Source organism: Oncorhynchus masou, chromosome 15 (genome assembly GCF_036934945.1).
Source record: "Oncorhynchus masou masou isolate Uvic2021 chromosome 15, UVic_Omas_1.1, whole genome shotgun sequence".
NCBI lineage: Eukaryota > Metazoa > Chordata > Actinopteri > Salmoniformes > Salmonidae > Oncorhynchus > Oncorhynchus masou.
This window is the reverse complement of record NC_088226.1, coordinates 46,527,455-46,547,834: the sequence shown is the minus strand read 5'-3', so window position 1 is coordinate 46,547,834 and position 20,380 is coordinate 46,527,455. Positions and strand designations below refer to the sequence as shown.

General features: G+C 46.8%; 1 protein-coding gene across 1 annotated transcript; it reads left to right on the top strand.

Annotated features, from left to right (window-relative positions):
- The first annotated feature begins 2,543 nt into the window (after nt 1-2,543).
- LOC135556331 (cytoplasmic polyadenylation element-binding protein 2-like) lies at nt 2,544-20,061 on the top strand. The gene is made up of 11 exons (XM_064989449.1): nt 2,544-4,016; nt 5,797-6,069; nt 9,535-9,625; nt 12,438-12,488; nt 13,893-13,916; nt 15,450-15,617; nt 15,769-15,858; nt 16,477-16,595; nt 16,739-16,853; nt 17,323-17,504; nt 18,824-20,061. The coding sequence occupies exons 1-11, from the start codon at nt 3,495-3,497 to the stop codon at nt 19,049-19,051; spliced, it is 1,863 nt and encodes a 620-aa protein (XP_064845521.1). The 5' UTR covers nt 2,544-3,494; the 3' UTR covers nt 19,052-20,061.
- Nucleotides 20,062-20,380: the final 319 nt, after the last annotated feature.

The following is a 20,380-nucleotide window of genomic DNA, read 5'->3' as shown; positions in this document are numbered from 1 at the left end:
GATTAATTGTGTGTCGTCTGCATAGCAATGATAGGAGAGACCATGTGAGGTTATGACAGAGCCAAGTGACTTGGTGTATAGCGAGAATAGGAGAGGGCCTAGAACAGAGCCCTGGGGGACACCAGTGGTGAGAGCGCGTGGCGAGGAGACAGATTCTCGCCACGCCACCTGGTAGGAGCGACCTGTCAGGTAGGACGCAATCCAAGCGTGGGCCGCGCCGGAGATGCCCAACTCGGAGAGGGTGGAGAGGAGGATCTGATGGTTCACAGTATCGAAGGCAGCCGATAGGTCTAGAAGGATGAGAGCAGAGGAGAGAGAGTTAGCTTTAGCAGTGCGGAGCGCCTCCGTGATGCAGAGAAGAGCAGTCTCAGTTGAATGACTAGTCTTGTAACCTGACTAATTTGGATCAAGAAGGTCATTCTGAGAGAGATAGCGGGAGAGCTGGCCAAGGACGGCACGTTCAAGAGTTTTGGAGAGAAAAGAAAGAAGGGATACTGGTCTGTAGTTGTTGACATCGGAGGGATCGAGTGTAGGTTTTTTCAGAAGGGGTGCAACTCTCGCTCTCTTGAAGACGGAAGGGACGTAGCCAGCGGTCAGGGATGAGTTGATGAGCGAGGTGAGGTAAGGGAGAAGGTCCCCGGAAATGGTCTGGAGAAGAGAGGAGGGGATAGGGTCAAGCGGGCAGGTTGTTGGGCGGCCGGCCGTCACAAGAAGCGAGATTTCATCTGGAGAGAGAGGGGAGAAAGAGGTCAGAGCACAGGGTAGGGCAGTGTGAGCAGAACCAGCGGTGTCGTTTGACTTAGCAAACGAGGATCGGATGTCGTCGACCTTCTTTTCAAAATGGTTGACGAAGTCATCTGCAGAGAGGGAGGAGGGGGGGGGGGGAGGATTCAGGAGGGAGGAGAAGGTGGCAAAGAGCTTCCTAGGGTTAGAGGCAGATGCTTGGAATTTAGAGTGGTAGAAAGTGGCTTTAGCAGCAGAGACAGAGGAGGAAAATGTAGAGAGGAGGGAGTGAAAGGATGCCAGGTCCGCAGGGAGGCGAGTTTTCCTTCATTTCCGCTCGGCTGCCCGGAGCTCTGTTCTGTGAGCTCGCAATGAGTCATCGAGCCACGGAGCGGGAGGGGAGGACCGAGCCGGCCTGGAGGATAGGGGACATAGAGAGTCAAAGGATGCAGAAAGGGAAGAGAGGAGGGTTGAGGAGGCAGAATCAGGAGAAAGGTTGGAGAAGGTATGAGCAGAGGGAAGAGATGATAGGATGGAAGAGGAGAGAGTAGCGGGGGAGAGAGAGCGAAGGTTGGGACGGCGTGATACCATCCGAGTAGGGGCAGTGTGGGAAGTGTTGGATGAGAGCGAGAGGGAAAAGGATACAAGGTAGTGGTCGGAGACTTGGAGGGGAGTTGCAATGAGGTTAGTGGAAGAACAGCATCTGTACATAGCCATCTGTACATAGCCATCTATAATTTAGCCCAAACAACTATCTCTTCCCCTGTATTTATTTATTTATTTTGCTCCTTTGCACCCCATTATGTTTTATTTAAATGAGAACTTGTTCTCATCTTGCCTACCTGGTTAAATAAAGGTAAAATAAAATAAATAAAAAAATATTTGATGAGGTTTCATTCAGTGAATCAGGTTGTCTCCATGGTAACTTGTAAAACCCTTAAATTATGCCCTTACCTAAGGAAAATGTTTGAGGGGCTATAGGCAACACCCATAAACAACTACCTTGGGTAAGAGGAAATGATTCCTTAGGTAACCCATTGAAGGTGCAACATGCAGAAATCACTCTGCCCTTTCCTGGTTGCTAAAATACTAATGGTTCGCCAAATTTCAGTTTGTGACAAAACCATCTAAAACGCTGTGAAATATATGTTCAATAACCAAAAATATTATATTTTCAGCTGTTTTTTTAGCTGGTGTACAAAACCGAAAGTAAAAACAAAAACAAAACTTAAGATCAGGAAGCATAGAAATAGCTCACATAGAACATATCTACTGCTTCTTAGAGGTGCTTTCAATGAGAATGACAAATCTATAACTCACATTCCTATGTGAATTTGTTTGGGTCGCCCAAAAAGTTACATATTGAAGGGAACTTGAAATGTTTTATGCAACTTGGCCCTGTTCTATGACAGCTGCTCTGGACACAAAACAGTTAATTACCTGTTTAAGGCCTATATATTCAATCTCTTTAGGCAAGAATGCATGCTTTTAGTCCATGTGTGACACAACATCAGTAGGAATAAAGCATATGATGAAGGAAATGGGGTATCTGATGGATATCTGACACATAGGACTGGATGTTCCCATTCCGCCCAAACCTGCAGTGGACAAACTCATAAGTGTAATTTAAAGCGTAATAATCAGGACATCATGACGAAGTAGGCTACTGGATCTTGTGAAAAATGAAAGATTTATGCGGTGTTTGCAGCTCGGCACCGGGAGAACCGATCAGCAGCATTCACTAAAAAGGGCGGAGCAAGGGATAGAACAGAACTTGATGCGGTCGTGACGTAGACTTCATCGAGACCTTTAATCCTCTTCCGCAGCAGTACAGCCGGTATCGAGAGGAGGGGGTATACGGTCGGTCAGGACTGGATTTCGGAGGCTACAATATAAGGCTAACTTTAACATGAATAAATAGGGGCTTAGATTCATCGTGTTTAAAATAAGAAACAAATATTCATTGTAGAAAACGCCGACCAAACAGAGACAACCCCCTCATCTCTCGGAGACTATTTATCTGTCGACGCATCTATTCTGCACATTCTCCTATGTTGTTCTAGGCGGAGGAATGGACAACTGCGTTCATCCATATTTGTAGATAAATAAATGGGTGATTACGTTTTGGTTTATTACAGACCATTGGACACCGCTCTACTCCTCGACGGACGCACTCTAATATCTGCTCCTCCTCTTCTCCGGTTTCCATCCGCCAGTTGCGCCCCGGCTCGCCCTTGGTCTCGCACAGTAGCGTCGCCGCCTTGTCCCCACTGTTCCTGTCAGTTGCTGCGCATCGGCAAAACATGCAGGATGAGCCTGTGGGGGTGACAACCGAACAACGACCCCCGCCAACAGAGGAAAAGTAGTACAGAAAAAACAACACAGTCAATAAAGCCGGGATACAGCAGCCAAATGAAACCAACAACGAGCTGGGAGCCCTCACTTCCAACTACAACCACCTGAACCAGAATCCAAATTTTGGTCAAGATTATTTTTGCCAGACACAGTCTATATTTGACCTTCAGCACGACTGGAAAATACATCAGCTAGCTGAGTTTGGACGCACTGAGTCGCCCCTACCCCAAGGAAAATTCAGTCACCTGCCGCTGAGGCAGCCTTTCACCGCTCAAGTCTCCACCAAACCCGCGTGCAGCACAGACTCCAGCCCCGGACGAATCAGCGACTCGCCAGTGGGGGAGGTTGAAGCCGATGTGGAGACTGTCGCGTCGCCATCGCCCACTTCCGTAAATCCAAACAAGGTTCAGATACAAATGGACTCCCTCATCACCCACCATATAAATAACGGCAATGGCAGTGACACCGGCAATATGTTGTCCGGAAGTCTCGGGGGCGGTTTTCCAAACCTCCAGAACCAAGAGATGCAGAACCCGAGTGGTGGCTCAGCTTCACCTCCACTCCATGGATTCGAAACCCCGTGGTCGGTTCAGACCAGTTCCCCACCACCCGTCTCCAACTCGGCCAACCCTATCCACCACGCAAACACGATTAATCAGATGGCTCATACCGACCCAGACAACAGCTTTTATCCCGGTATCCCCTCCTCCATCAACCCAGCCTTCTTCCAGAGTTTTTCTCCGGTGTCGGCTAATCCGTGCCCCGGCATTAACGTGCAGGGCTTCACCAGTCCGTTCTCGCACCAGATCAACGCCCCTCAGCAGACGCAGCAGAGCCGCCGGTCCCCAGTCAGCCCCCAGATGCACCCCCAGCACCATCATCAGCACCAGCAAGGCGTCTTCCTGCAGCAGAGGAACAACTACAACCACCACCACCAGGTGAGCTATCTCCAGTCCTCTCTACGCATCTGTTGACACGGAAACCATAACCAGGATCCCCGTAGAATAGAGGATTGACCCTTTAAAATGACAGATATATAGAAACTGTTAGAGTGGGTGGGAGATATTAATATAATACTTTTTTGTAAAGCTAATGTAAATTAGTGCACATCAATGTCACTCCTAGATTGTATTAGGCTCAGGCCATGGTTATGAATATGTTATTACATGTTAGTTAGCCTACTATACAGAAGTGCATAAAAGCAGCTATGATGATGAAAACAAATGCATCCCTGTGCTCCCAGAACATGTAAGAGCTGCCCGGGCCAATGTAAGGCAACGATTACATTATTCAATAAACCCCACACTGTGTGTGTGAGTGTGTGTGTTTTTGCCTGCGTGTGACTAATAGATCTGAGGTTCAAATGTAAATGTATTCATCACATGCTTGGTAAACAACAGATGTAGACAGTGAAATGCAACAGGTGTAGACTAACAGTGAAATGCTTACTTACGGGCCCGTCCCAACAATGCAGAGAAAGAAAATAGAGAAGTAATAGAAAAGTAAATCACATAATAATAATAAATACACAATGAGCAGCGATAACTTGGCTCTATACACGGGGTACCAATACAGAGGCGGTGTGCAGGGGTACGAGGTAATTGAGCTAGATATGTACATACAACTAGGAATAAAGTCACAGATAATAAACAGTAGCGTGTGTGATGAGACAAAAGAAAGTTAGTGCAGAAAGGGTCAATGCAGATAGTTAAATAGTCCAGGTAGCTGTTTGGTTAACTATTTAACTAACTATTTAGCTGTCTCATGGCTTGGGGGTAGAAGCTGTTCAGGGTTCTGTTGGTGCCAGACTTGGTGCATCGGTACTGCTTGCCGTGCTGTAGCAGAGAGAACAGTTTATGACTTATGTGGCTGGAGTAAGTGACCATTCTTAGGGCCTTCCTTTGACACCGCCTGGTATACAGGTCCTGGATGGCAGGGAGCTTGGCCCCAGTGATGTACTGGGCCGTACGCACTACCCCCTGCGCCTTGCGGTCAGATGCTAAGCAGTTGCCATACCAAGTGGTGATGCCGCCAGTCAGGATGCTCTCAACGGTGCAGCTGTAGAACTGTAGAACTGTTTGAGGATCATTAAATCTTCTCAACCTCCTGAGGGAGAAGAGGCGTTGTCATGCCCTCTTCACGACTGTGTTGGTGTGTGTGGACCATGATAGATCCTTAGTGATGTGGACACCGAAGAACTTGAAGTTCTCGACCCACTTCACTTCAGCCCCGTCAATGTGGATGGGGGCGTGCTCGGCCCTCCGTTTCATGTAGTCAACGATCAGCTCCATTGTCTTTCTGACGTTGAGGGAGAGGTTCATGTACTTACTATGACTGGGATATGTGGTTATCCCACCAAGCTATCTTAAGATGAATGCACTAACTTTAAGTAGCTCTGGATAAGAGTATCCACTAAATTACTCAAATGTAAATGTCATTGTGTGAGTGTGTGGTGAGAGAGAGAGAGCGAGAGAGAGAGAGAGAAATGGATGTTGGTAGGGGTCAGTGTGCACGGGATACTTTGTATTAGTCTTAAAGCCCTAAATCTTCTTACCCTTCCAACCCCTCCACAGAACCAGGTCATTGTAGGCTGTTGCAGAGGGAAACACAGGATCAAAAGAAACACACAAAATACCAACAATGAATACAATTTCACATTCAGTCTCTATCCACTCCTCCCCGTCCCCTCTCTCTCTCTCTCTCTGTCTCTCTCTCTAGCCCATGGTGAAGCAATCTCCCTGGGGGGGCAGTCACCAGGGGAGTGGTTGGAGCTCTGGTAGTATGTCCTGGGGTCGGGACCACCGTCGTGGTGCAGGCATGGGCATCCCGGGCTCTGTCAGCCAGGTCTCCCCCATGAAAAAACCCTTCTCCAGTAACGTCATCGCACCGCCCAAGTTCCCCCGTTCCGCCGGCCCCATGGGCCCCAAGGCCTGGATTGAGGAGAACATGTTCCGAACAGACAGTAACAGTAACACGCTTATGCCTCTCCAGGTACATGCTTTGACTGTGGTGTCTGTGTTTTTCTCAGTAAGCATAGACTGAGTGCTGATTTAAACCTACAAAACATTAGGAACACCTGCTCTCTCTATGACATAGACTGACCAGGTGAATCCAGGTGAAAGCTATGATCCCGTATTGATGTCACCTGTTAAATCCACTTCAATCAGTGTAGATGAAGGGGAGAAGTCAGGTTAAATAAGGATTTTTAAGCCTTGAGACAATTGAGACATGAATTGTGTATGTGTGCCTTTCAGAGGGTGAATGTGCAAGACAAAAGATTTAAGTGCCTTTGAACGAGGTATGGTAGTAGGTGCCATGCACACCAGTTTGAGTGTGTCAAGAACTGCAACGCTGCTGGGTTTTTCACGCTCAACAGTTTCCCGTGTGTATCAAAAATGGTCCACCACCCAAAGGACATCCAGTCAACTTGACACAACTGTGGGAAGCATTGGAGTCAATATGGATCAGCATCCCTATGGAATGCTTTGACAGCTTGTAGATTCCATGCCCTGACGAATTGAGGCTGTTGCTAATGTTTTGTACACTCAGTGTAAATTTACAGGGGTCTGTGTGTGTGTGTGTGTGTGTGTGTGTGTGTGTGTGTGTGTGTGTGTGTGTGTGTGTGTGTGTGTGTGTGTGTGTGTGTGTGTGTGTGTGTGTGTGTGGCTGGTGTGTGTAGTGCAAAAGGGGTTTAATGCAGTGAGTGAAATAGGGCCGGACTCATAGGATTACGGAATTATTTCCTGAATTAGATATTGAAGCCAGAGAGTGAGTGAGAGAGTGGGTGTTTGAGAGAGAGTGGTCGATGAAAGGTAGAGAGAGAGAGAGAGAGAGCAGGGATGACAGAAGAACAGTTTAAATGATGGGAATGGGACAGTTTAATATTCACAGCCCTGTTTTCAAAGTGCAGAGTGTTTCAGAGTGTAGGATTGTGGGAAAGAAGGAGCAGGAAGGCGACAAACATCAAACGCAGAAAGTCAGACAGAGAAAGCAAAGCAGGAGGCAGAGAGGAAGACAGAGAGCCGGGAAGGAGCAGAGGGGTGAGAAAGGAAGACCGAGAGCCGGGAGGGAGCAGAGGGGGGAGAGAGGAAGACAGAGAGCCGGGAGGGAGCAGAGGGGGGAGAGGAAGACAGAGAGCCGGGAGGGAGCAGAGGGGGAGAGAGAGGAAGACAGAGAGCCGGGAGGGAGCAGAGGGGGAGAGAGGAAGACAGAGAGCCGGGAGGGAGCAGAGGGGGAGAGAGGAAGACAGAGAGCCGGGAGGGAGCAGAGGGGGGAGAGGAAGACAGAGAGCCGGGAGGGAGCAGAGGGGGGAGAGAGGAAGACAGAGAGCCGGGAGGGAGCAGAGGGGGGAGAGAGGAAGACAGAGAGCCGGGAGGGAGCAGAGGGGGGAGAGGGGAAGACAGAGAGCCGGGAGGGAGCAGAGGGGAAGACAGAGAGCCGGGAGGGAGCAGAGGAGGGAGAGAGGAAATGGGAAAGTGTAAATGGGCTCTTTAGAAAACACACAGCTGAGAATCAATGTCACTCCCAGATGACGAGCAGAATTACCATTTCAATCAGACGGGAGCAGTGTTATTTATTTCTGCCATAGTGGGAGGTGTCAGGGAGTAGGGCTGCTTTAAAGCTACTTTAACACCACGTTTAGCAGGTTTCACCTGAGTCTATTTCAGGATGGGAGTTGTTATAGCTCTATGTACACATACTTCAAGACCCATAACTGATGTCATCTAATTATGCACAGCACAGTTCTGACCTTTTAAGTACAAAGGGGGAAACTGGAGGCAGAAGGCCTTAAGAAAGGATCTTTGGGTGGGCCACCGTCGCCATACTGTATTTTCCCAGGTGGAGACTGGAAAAACACGCTCGTTATTCCCCTGATCTATTTTTCAAAGTAATTCCCTCATCACTTTCTCCCTTCTGTCATGGCTCTGCTCTTCCTCTTCCAGGAAGCAGGCGAGGCTCCATGAATTGTTCATTTCCATAAACAGTGTCCGACTAGCAATTCCACAGATTCCATACACGTCTCCTCTCTTTTCCTTCCTTCCTCTGTGTTATGTTTGGATAGGGCTTTTTGCATTTGTGCTTCATCATGATGTGAACGTCATTGACAGAGATATGTAGAGGGAGAGAGAGAGGGGTGTATGCTGGCACTGGGAGAGAAAGAGAGGTGACCTACTGCCTATTCTGTGGAGAGTACATTCCTACACGCTTCGATCATTCCATAATAATGCCTTTATAAATCCTTCATAAGATATGTCATACCATATAAAGGATGTTATACTACACAGACCTGTACTACATTCTTATTCGCTGACAGTGTGGCAACACTCCTTCAGTGGCTACAGTTGCTACAGCATCAAATAAACTAGAATGTCCACCCGATGACAGGCTATAGGATATTTAACGGCCATGTTGTTTTTTCCTCTGTGTAAAGCCCAGCTATAAACAGGCCTGGAGGGAACCTGGCCGGTCTGCCTGTAATAATCTGGTATTATCCAACCAATGGCCTTTTCTCTCTGCCCTTCCTCTTACTGTCAGGGGCCCTGACTTATGCCTCAGTCAGGCAGTAAACGTTAGCCTAACATTAGCCTAAAAATCACACACAGATTGACCCCTGGACCACTTTTCGATGAGTGTTTTCAATCCTGTCTGTGGAGAAGTAGTGTGTGGAGTACTGTTGAGTGGTGGTCTGGCTATGTGATGAACATACGTCTAGCATGTTCGGCACGTAGAAAATGCTTTTATTTTTATTGTCTAATTAGATAGTGTAAATATTAAGTGGTGAGAGGTGCTGATATGACCTTCTACTATCTCGCCTCTTGTTCTCAACTGGGAGAGGGCACAGATCTGTATAAACCATTTTCTAAGTCTTTCGTCTAAAGGCTCTGCCATCTGTGGTATGTTATAAAGGTTGAGTGGGCTCTGGTTTAGATCTACTGTACAGGGGTCTGTATTATTGTCCCTCTGATGAGTTCGTAATAACCTCCATCCCATCCCAGCTAGGACTCTGGGTTAAATCCCTGGATTTGGTTTTCTGTCTGTCTGTCTGTCTGTCTGTCTGTCTGTCTGTCTGTCTGTCTGTCTCTGTCTGTCTGTCTGTCTGTCTCTGTCTGTCTGTCTCTGTCTGTCTGTCTCTGTCTGTCTGTCTCTGTCTGTCTGTCTCTGTCTCTGTCTGTCTCTCTGACGTGCTCCAGAGTTCCTGGTGAACATCATTGGGCCCATTCTGCTCACAAGCATACCTTAGTACCCCTGAAGTGAATAAATACAGATTCATTTTTTATCCATGGATGTGCTGTCCACATGCAGAATATTAAGCCACGCCCACAGGCTTACCCATGCCTACAGTATGTACCAGACCACTGCAGGGTTCTAGTTGTTGTATGTGTGTGTTTCAGTTTGACAGTTTTTTCCCCAGTTGTTTAAGCCTTCATATCTCTGTCCTTCCCTCTCTCCCCTCAGGATCGATCTAGAATGTACGACAGTCTAAACATGCACTCACTGGAAAGCTCTCTGATTGACATCATGCGGGCGGAGCAGGATCCAATGAAGGGTGAGACACTACTTATTTACTCCCTCCCCACCGTCGTTAATTCTCATACTTACTGTACTTACTCACTGTATAATGGGGAAGGGCATTGTGATTGTGGAGAATGGTGATTAGGGGGAATGCATTTGAGGCGCAGCATACTCTTTCCCAAGGAACTGACAGGCTTCCTGCTCCCTCCTCGAGGCATGTTGTTTTCTCCAGCGCGAGCAGCTTATGTTCTCCCTAGTAAGTGTAAGTATTACTGCCACCACCGGCTGTGCCTTTAAATGAACTTACAGCCCTGATCCTGCTGCTACTGCTTAACCTGGGGCACACTGACAGACAGAAGTCAGGCAGCCTGGCAGCACTCTCTGTCCTGATAGGATAGGGTAGGACACTCCTCAAAGGGACAAGGAGTAGGGTGACTGGGCTGGCCCAGGAGTAGGGTGACTGAGCTGGCCCAGGAGTAGGGTGACTGAGCTGGCCCAGGAGTAGGGTGACTGAGCTGGCCCAGGAGTAGGGTGACAGGGCTGGCCCAGGAGTAGGGTGACTGGGCTGGCCCAGGAGTAGAGTGACAGGGCTGGCCCAGGAGTAGGGTGACTGGGCTGGCCCAGGAGTAGGGTGACTGGGCTGGCCCAGGAGTAGGGTGACATGGCTGGCCCAGGAGTAGGGTGACAGGGCTGGCCCAGGAGTAGGGTGACAGGGCTGGCCCAGGAGTAGGGTGACAGGGCTGGCCCAGGAGTAGGGTGACAGGGCTGGCCCAGGAGTAGGGTGACAGGGCTGGCCCAGGAGTAGGGTGACTGAGCTGGCCCAGGAGTAGGGTGACAGGGCTGGCCCAGGAGTAGGGTGACAGGGCTGGCCCAGGAGTAGGGTGACAGGGCTGGCCCAGGAGTAGGGTGACAGGGCTGGCCCAGGAGTAGGGTGACTGGGCTGGCCCAGGAGTAGGGTGACAGGGCTGGCCCAGGAGTAGGGTGACAGGGCTGGCCCAGGAGTAGAGTGACAGGGCTGGCCCAGGAGTAGGGTGACAGGGCTGGCCCAGGAGTAGGGTGACAGGGCTGGCCCAGGAGTAGGGTGACAGGGCTGGCCCAGGAGTAGGGTGACAGGGCTGGCCCAGGAGTAGGGTGACAGGGCTGGCCCAGGAGTAGAGTGACAGGGCTGGCCCAGGAGTAGGGTGACAGGGCTGGCCCAGGAGTAGGGTGACAGGGCTGGCCCAGGAGTAGGGTGACAGGGCTGGCCCAGGAGTAGGGTGACAGGGCTGGCCCAGGAGTAGAGTGACAGGGCTGGCCCAGGTGCTGGATCTTGAGGAGAGACTCCATCCAGGTAAACTGCAGTCAGTGTAAAATGACTCCTGGCTAGCTACACACACGGTTAAGCCAACTGGCTTCAACATACTCCCCCAAACCACGGACAGGAGGCTCCTAAGCCTATATGGCAGAGACTGGGAGACAATTTTAAATTTACAGTACACAGCACAATCCCTTGCATTGAATTTGGCACAGTATACTACCCATGAAAGACTATTATTATTGTTAATTATTTACTAGTCTAGATAGCAATGTCATTCTCACAGCCAGTGTCCTGTACTCAACCTATCCAGGACTCTCGAGTTGAATTTCTTGTTTAGCCTGCAGGAGCAGATAGAGCAGACATGTTAGTCATTTAGCAGATAGTCTTATCCAGAGCCACTTACAGGAAAAATTAGTGTTAAGTGCCTTGCTCAAGGGCACACCAGCAGACGTGTCACCTAGTTGGCTCGTGGATTCGAACCAGCGAACTTCTGGTTAACTGACCCATTGCTCTGCCGACATAGGCCAGTATTCACAGCACAGAGAACCAGAGAGAAACAGACTAAATTTAGACATGATCACACATTCACACACAGCATGTGACAGCCAGAGGAGTGCGGAGAGGAGGGTGGAGGGGAGGGGACGGTAGAGGAGGGTGGAGGGGAGGGGACGGTAGAGGAGGGTGGAGGGGAGGGGACGGTAGAGGAGGGGGGAGGGGAGGGGACGGTAGAGGAGGGTGGAGGGGGAGGGGACGGTAGAGGAGGGTGGAGGGGAGGGGACGGTAGAGGAGGGTGGAGGGGAGGGGACGGTAGAGGAGGGTGGAGGGGAGGGGACGGTAGAGGAGGGTGGAGGGGAGGGGACGGTAGAGGAGGGTGGTCTTTGCCATTTATAGCCCTGACTGCTAGGCACAGGGCTAAGCTAACAGCAGAAGCAGAAGGCAAACACAAACCTAACAGGGCTTTAGAAATGAGCTTAGCTAATTGGGCATGGGAGATCTACCATGCTAACATGGCAGTGGAAAAAGGGTTGCTTCTTTTTCAACTGGAGATCAGATCATTTGCCGGTATGCATTCTTTCTCTGTTCACACGTCTGAGGTTCTTTCCATTAAATAACTGACTTTTGCTTCTGATACTTCATTAGGGTTAACCCAAATTGATTAAGGGTTTTACTTTGTGATAAAACATTTAGATAACCAGGAAGTTGGCGATGTTTACATTGGCGATGTTTACATAATAGCAAGTGATTCCGGTTTTGCATTGCATTCTAGGTAACATTCTCTGTAGCTTAACATGTTAAGCAAGTTCTATATATATATATATATATATATATTTTTTTCCCCAGCTCAAGCTGTCTCCATGGATCAACAGGATATTGTTCTGTGTTCTGTTTCTGGCACTACAGCTCAGTAGGCTATAGCCATGTGACAAGGGTGCTGCTGCTCCATATACATGGCCGTGCCCGTGATGGCCTCGCCCTGGCCTCTCCATCTGCTGAGAGTCTCATCCCTGTGTGTGTGTGTGTGTGTGTGTGTGTGTCTCTCTACTGTCAGGCCGTGTGGGATGCCCTCACCCCAGAGCCGACGGCCTGCTCATGCTCAATGGTAATTATCTCTCCTGGCCAGCGCCAGCTTGTGTCTCTTTTTCCATCTCCTTTTCAGTGTAAATGTTTCCATATCATGATTATCACATTGGGGACGCTTAACCAGGCTAGTTCGAGAAGCAGGCTACACAGTATGTGTAGAATGGACATTTCTGACACTTTTCTGAACTTCTGGATTGCTTTGTTTAATGGGTAGTGTTGGTTCTCCTATGCTGTGCTGTGGGTGTCAGTTAGACTGACAGTAGACAGTAGTAACAGTGTAGTAAACATGTCTCCTGTTATATATGTATATATAATCTATAGGACAAAGTCAGCCATCATGTCAACTCCTAAAAACCTCATGAGGGATATGCATTGTTGCTGTAATCCTACAGTGGCTTAAGATAATGAAGTACTGTATGTCCAAGAGGAATGTCGAATAGTGTCCTTCGCACGATGAAGTGAAATGCCTAGTTGTCTAAGTCTAAGACAAATTTGCCCAATCTCGTTTTTTGCACATTCTGCTCTCAGAGAACAGTTCGCTTTGAAACTGCAGTAAAAGTGCAGTAACTGCAGTCGACTGTGGTATTTTTCACTCAGTAATTGCAGAATGCAGTTATACTGCACTGTAGCCGCAGTTATACTGCAAAATTACTGCAGTAAAAAAAAAGTGTTATTTTAGACACAGTATTTGCAGCATACTGTAGTTATACTGCACTCTGACTGCAATATGTTTTCGTAAGGGCTGGACAAGTTAGGTTATATGATGAGATGGATAAGAGCATTTGTATTTGTTAATTTGTATTTGTTAATTGGCAGCTAAGCACTGATCATCATGCCACTTAATTTGATACAAATTAAGACCCTCAATATTTATTGGAAAGGAGCATCAAGCTCATCACCGTGCACTTTCACCACCCTGTAGCCTAAACTGTGCATGCATTTCCAAGTTGCAGTGGGAGGACCACCAGCATAGCATCGCATGACAGCAAATGTACCTCCACATGCTAGTTATTCTATCTACAATTGCGCAAGTAATCATTTCCACCACAATTTGTTGCGTAATTGATTTTAACGACTCAAAAAAATCCCACTATGTCGAACGAACAAATGACCTGTCAACGTTTATAAAACGGACACTTCCATTACACTTTTTTTGATACACAATGACATTACTCGCATAAAAACTGTGGAGGGAAACGTAATGACAATCTTGTGACCATAATAAGGTTTTATGATACTCCAACCATGCAGTCAGATGAGGAGGAGATGAAAGGGGGTAGGGGTAAATAATGGTACTAGGTACTACAGGGCCATAGTTTGATTGCTCTGTAGTGTCAGTAGTACCAGCCAGGTCTGTGGGTGATTTACTTTGTGAGGAATGTCTGCACGACATAAAACCACTCTTTACTTTGTTTACGTACAGCAAGGAGCTATGGGAGACGTCGAGGTAAAGCCGCCTTCATGTCAAGTGCAGTCTGTGTCATGTCATGTGTGTTGCGTGTACATACACTACACAGCATGGTGTAATGCTACTGAACTGCAGCTACCAAAACAGTGTCTGGATACAAACGATTCAGTGTTTCTAGCGTCAGCATGACTCATCACCAACCGTGAAAAGGCTCAGTTCAGTCAAAATGATCTTTTTTCCTGTGTTTTGTATCATATTGTAAAACAGCTGATGAAACTAGCTCTGTAAAAGTGTGTCTTTTTTTATGGGTGTTATTTCCTGATAGTTACTAGTTGAAAATGCAATCCACAAAGGACCTTCTAATCAGTGTGTTTGCACGGGCGGGAGTTTCTGCTTAATTTGGTTAATTTAATTTATGGTTAATTTACCAATTACAAAGTTCCAAACCTTCCTGCCAATAACAGCTCGTTTTAAGTTTTCCCTACCCACTCAGACCACTCCCACACAGTCCTAGCAAAATTATTCCTTGAAGAATAGTTTTTGTATATATCTGTGTAATGTATAATGTATATATTTTTCAATTTTAATGGAAAACTATTATAGTAAGGTACTTAATTGTTACCCAGAAATGATTTGATATTGATACAAAACGACTGCATTGGGCCTTTAACTGATGTGGGAGACAACAAAAACGATTTAGTATGAATAATACGTGGTGTCCCAAGCAGTTGCTTCTTGTACCAGCATTTGCTTTTTGTTTTTGATTGTACTATGTTACAGGTCACTGTGCTGGACCATATGTGTTTACATCCAGACATAGCACATTGCTATAGGTTTCAGACTCAGTAAACCATAGGTTTTCCTCAGTCCATTACTCTAACCCCTGCTACTGCTTTCTTACCAGATCTTTATCCTGTCCTCTCTGTCTGCGGTCTGTCAGTCAGTCACAGAGCTCTGGCTGGAGAATTCATGGTTGCATGTCTTGGTCTTACAGCACATCTATACTAGATTGCACATAATCCTCTTTCACTTCATGTTCATACTTTACATTGTAGCTACAAAGCACAAAGCCTGATGACAGTTGTCAACAGCCATGGCACATGTTGTTATAGACCCTGTGCATTTAGCATGTGATTCATTATAAAACGAGAAGTGTATCAGAGCAGGCTGGTGGGAGGAGCTATAGGAGGAAGGGCTCATTGTAATGTCTGGAATGGAATTAATGGAACAGAGTCAAAAATGTGGTGTCCATAGGTTTGATATTTTTCCATTTATTCCATTCCAGCCATTAAAATGAGCCTGTCCTCCTATAGCTCTTCCCACCAGCCTCCTCTGAGATATATAACATTAAGCAATTGGGCTCCACGAGTGTTCAATCTAATAACTGTCATTGGGTGTTATAACAGAGATAGTACAGAACCATTGGTTGCTTCTGTTGTTTACAAACACCCAAATATTGAATGTGCACAGCAGAAGTATGGGTGCCTTGTGATGTGACTGTATGTATGTTTGTGTGTCTCTATGTGGATGTTATTGTCTATGCGGTCTGACCTCTGACCTCCTCTTCTCAAGGCCGCTCGTCCCTGTTCCCAATTGAAGACAGCCTCCTTGATGACGGGCACGGTAACCAGGGCGTCCCAGGGCTTGACACCAACTGTTACCCCCACCCAAACGGGGATCGCATTGAGCGTTTCTCCCGCAAAGTGTTTGTGGGCGGCCTTCCCCCTGACATAGATGAAGGTGAGAGGAGGAAGAGCATAACACAATCGTGTTAGTTCAGTGACAGTTTGTCTGTGCCAGTTTATATGGTGGTGTGAACGGTTGATCTTACTCACGTTGGTTCCTTCTTCTTTCCCCCTGCTCCCTCCTCCTTCTATCTTTCTCTCGTTAGATGAGATCACCAACAGTTTCCGTCGCTTTGGCCACCTGGTGGTGGACTGGCCACACAAGGCTGAGAGCAAATCCTACTTCCCCCCGAAAGGTAAAGCTCTGCTCAGACTTTCTTTAACTGAAACTGACATAAAGGTACAGTATGTCATAAAGGTACAGCATGTCATAAAGGTACAGTATGTCATAAAGGTACAGCATGTCATAAAGGTACAGCATGTCATAAAGGTACAGCATGTCATAAAGGTACAGCATGTCATAAAGGGACAGTATGTCATAAAGGTACAGCATGTCATAAAGGTACAGCATGTCATAAAGGTACAGCATGTCATAAAGGTACAGTATGTCATAAAGGTACAGTATGTCATAAAGGTACAGTATGTCATAAAGGTACAGCATGTCATAAAGGTACAGTATGTCATAAAGGTACAGCATGTCATAAAGGTACAGTATGTCATAAAGGTATGTTTTAGCACCGTATACTGTATATATATGGCCTGTAGCTATCAATGAAGTCCCTGTGACTGCTGGAAGAGACAGCACAGCTCAGTTAACCCACATTCTCTTTCCATTATGACTACCTACATAGTCTGTGTATATAGTACTTGGTCAAATGGGAATAATTCAGTGTATTTGTAGCAGTATTTTCCCCCACTATTGGATATGCTTTCCAGGTGCTATCCCCTGAGAGTGTGTTGTGTGTGTTGCCTAGGTTATGCCTTCCTACTGTTCCAGGAGGAGAGCTCAGTGCAGGCTCTGATCGAGGCCTGCATGGAGGAGGACAGCAAGCTCTACCTCTGTGTCTCCAGCCCCACCATCAAAGACAAGCCTGTGAGTCCAACACAAACCCAGCTCTCTGTTGGGCCATTCCCACCAGCAAGGACATCTGTGAGACTAGCAACACCTACACTGTGTAATTCTATCTGGCGATGATTAAATGTATGGGATATGTGTGTACGTGTGTGTGTCTCTAGGTCCAGATTCGTCCATGGAACCTGAGTGACAGTGACTTTGTGATGGACGGCTCTCAGGCTCTGGATCCTCGAAAGACCATCTTCGTAGGAGGCGTTCCACGCCCTCTCAGAGCAGGTAAACACACACACACATAATCTCACTCTATCACAGAGCTCTCCAACGCTCCTGTAGTTTTTCACTCCAACCCAAGTCTAACCTGGTTCAGTTTATCAACCAGCTAATTATTAAGGTGTGCTAGATTAGGGTTGGAGTGAAAACCTACAGGACAGTAGCTCTCCAAGTAGAGGGTTGGGCAGCTTTACTCTAGTTGATCTACTCAGTATGTAATTGGATCGGTATGTTCATGTTGGTGATGGTAAATAGATAAACAGATGTTGTGTTTGAAGTAATATGGACCGTCTGAAATGCTGGCAATGTTTCCCCCGTGTAATCACATCTCGTATAATTCATCTGGCAACCCCCTCCTCCACTCTTTCGCTCTTGCCCCTCCCCCATCTCACCTACTCATGTGTCACCTCCCCATCGCCTCCCCCCATTCTCTCTCGTTTCTTCTGTTCTGTGTCTTTCTCTCATCTCTCTCCAGTGGAGTTGGCCATGATTATGGACCGTCTCTATGGGGGGGTCTGCTACGCTGGCATCGACACCGATCCAGAGCTCAAGTACCCAAAAGGGGCGGGGCGCGTGGCCTTCTCCAATCAGCAGAGTTACATCGCTGCTATCAGCGCCAGATTCGTCCAGCTGCAACATGGAGACATTGACAAGCGGGTATAGCCCTCCTCCCTTTCTCCCTCTTTCCCTGCCATCCTTCCCTCCCTCCCACCCACCGCGCCCTCTCATTAACCACACAATCCTGTCAGAGACGTTCTCCTCATGATTTTCTAGGGATGAAGAGAGAGAGAGAGAGAGAGAGAGTAAGAGAGGGAGCATGTGAGAGGATCAGTCCTCCTGAGGATTTGTGGTTCAAAGGAAAATAGTGTGTGTGTTCCCTCAGCATCATACGCAGTTAGACGGTGGTTGCTATGGAGAAGAGAATGCTTGTTAGTGCTGATTGAATTAGTTCCATTTCTCAGCGCTGACTCCTTTGTCTTTAAATCTCACAGAGCCTCAACCCTGTCCTTGTTTGTATAGTAGCATGTTCATCTCTCAGTATGTATACCAGCATTTTATTTATGCTTTCTCAGTGTATTTACATGCTGTATGCTACATGTATTTACATCCACACCTATTATTTTATAGGTATATTATTTGGATTTTCGACAGGCAGAACAAAAATTAAATTTAGGCACACTGGTCGAAATTAATTAAGGGTAGGTTTAGGAACAAATGTCAGGTTTAGGTTAAATTTAGGTTGTTCCGCTGAGGTTAAGGTCAGGGTTATGGAAAGGCATAAAAGTTGGGTTAGCATAATGCCGTCCGCCGCCATACTGCAGATTGCCTGCCAGTCAAATATACACTTATCCTATTATCCTATATTATCCTTATCCTATTTCTCAGTATACATTGAGCTTACAAAACATTAGGAACACCTGCTCTTTCCTTGACATAGACTGACCAGGTGAATCCAGGTGAAAACTATGATCTTCAGTGTAGACAGGTTAAAGAAGGATGTTTAAGTCTTGAGACAATTGAGATGGATTGTGTGTGTGTGCCATTCAGAGGGTGAATGGGCAAGACAAAATATTTAAGTGCATTTGAACAGGGTATGGATGGTGGTAGGTGCCAGGCGCACTGGATTGAGTTTGTCAAGAACTGCAATGCTGCTGGGTTTTTCATGCTCACCATCAGTTTCCTGAATGTGTGTCCAGAATGGTCCACCACCCTAAGGACATCCAGCCAACTTGACAGAACTGCGGGAAGCATTGGAGTCAACATGGGCCAGCATCCCTGTGGAACGCTTTTGACACCTTGTAGAGTCCATCCCTCTACGAATTGAGGCTGTTCTGAGGGCAAAACGGGGTGCAACTCAATATTGGGAAGGTTCTTAATGTTTTGTACACTCAGTGTATGTATCTGTGCTGTGTCTGAGTATTCCACTTCTCATCCCCTCCATGCCCCTGTACCCCTGTACCCCTGTACCCCTGCAGGTGGAGGTGAAGCCCTATGTTCTGGATGACCAGCTTTGTGATGAGTGCCAGGGAGCGCGTTGTGGGGGGAAGTTTGCCCCTTTCTTCTGCTCCAACGTGACCTGCCTGCAGTACTACTGTGAGTTCTGCTGGGCTAACATCCACTCCCGCGCCGGCCGAGAGTTCCACAAGCCGCTGGTCAAAGAGGGGGCTGACCGCCCAAGGCAAATTCACTTCCGCTGGAACTGAAGAGAAACGCGATCACATGTCACTATGGAGACATGGTCAGAAGCAACAGTCAATGAAGAGAGACATCGCCAGGCAGGAAAAAGTGTCATCGCCCTGCTTCTTACCGTAAGCTATCAGTATAGAGTACATAACAGTATACAATATATCTATCTTTTGTAGCAGCCAAACATTACAAGCCTCAGTTTTTCACCAATCCCCCCCCCCCCTTTCACATCTCAGGCTCTAACAACTTTTTTTGTGGTACCTTCATGTTTTTTAAGAAGATATTTAAAAAGAGATAGATGTTTTGTAGTTTTTCAAATTATTTTTATATGTGAGATTTAATGTAGATATGAGAATATCTTTGCATGGGGGTAGCCTGTCTGTCTGTCTGTCTGTTTGTCTGTTTGTCTGCTGCTAGCCACCCCCTAGTGGGTGTAGTGTGCCCTTGTTTCTGGGAAAACCTTGATTCTATCATCTGGACACCTGCCCCAGGTCCTTTACCAAAGGTAGCAAAATGATAGGAAGCGTAAAAGGGATACACTTCTGCCACAAAACAAACTTTAGTTGTTCATTGTTGCTATGTTCTCTTTTTCCTTATTGGGGAAGAGGTACACAAATTATAGGGTTATCTTTGCTCTCATTTTGACCTGAAAAAATACAATTATGAATATGAATCTGGTTTGTATTAACTCTACTTAACATTTTGAATCACAAGCTATATTAGAAGCTTTGCTGCTATACATAATATATGAATAGATGTATAGGTGTTATATATTAACAGCATCTGTAAACTGTAATCTTGAAAATGAAATGCAGTCTGAACTCAAACACTCATGGCCCCCATTGCTATGGAAGAATAGAATGTGAAAATTAAAATGCATGTTTGTGCATGAAGGATAGACTTAACCAACACATGCAGGATAGACTTAACCAACACATGCAGGATAAACTTAACCAACACATGCAGGATAGACTTAACCAACACATGCAGGATAGACTTAACCAACACATGCAGAATAGACTTAACCAACACATGCAGGATAGACTTAACCAACACATGCAGGATAGACTTAACCAACACATGCAGGATAGACTTAACCAACACATGCAGGATAGACTTAACCAACACATGCAGGATAGACTTAACCAACACATGCAGGATAGACTTAACCAACACATGCAGGATAGACTTAACCAACACATGCAGGATAGACTTAACCAACACATGCAGGATAGACTTAACCAACACATGCAGGATAGACTTAACCAACACATGCAGGATAGATTTAACCAACACATGCATGTTAGACTTAACCAACACATGCATGATAGACTTAACCAACACAT

Bases quoted from the DNA above. Each gene is read 5' to 3' on its own strand.
- LOC135556331 (XM_064989449.1), top strand. From the start codon at position 3,495: ATGGACTCCCTCATCACCCACCATATAAATAACGGCAATGGCAGTGAC. The intron at 4,017-5,796 runs GTGAGCTATCTC...CTCTCTCTCTAG, and splicing joins ACTACAACCACCACCACCAG to CCCATGGTGAAGCAATCTCC. The intron at 17,505-18,823 runs GTATAGCCCTCC...GTACCCCTGCAG, and splicing joins ATGGAGACATTGACAAGCGG to GTGGAGGTGAAGCCCTATGT.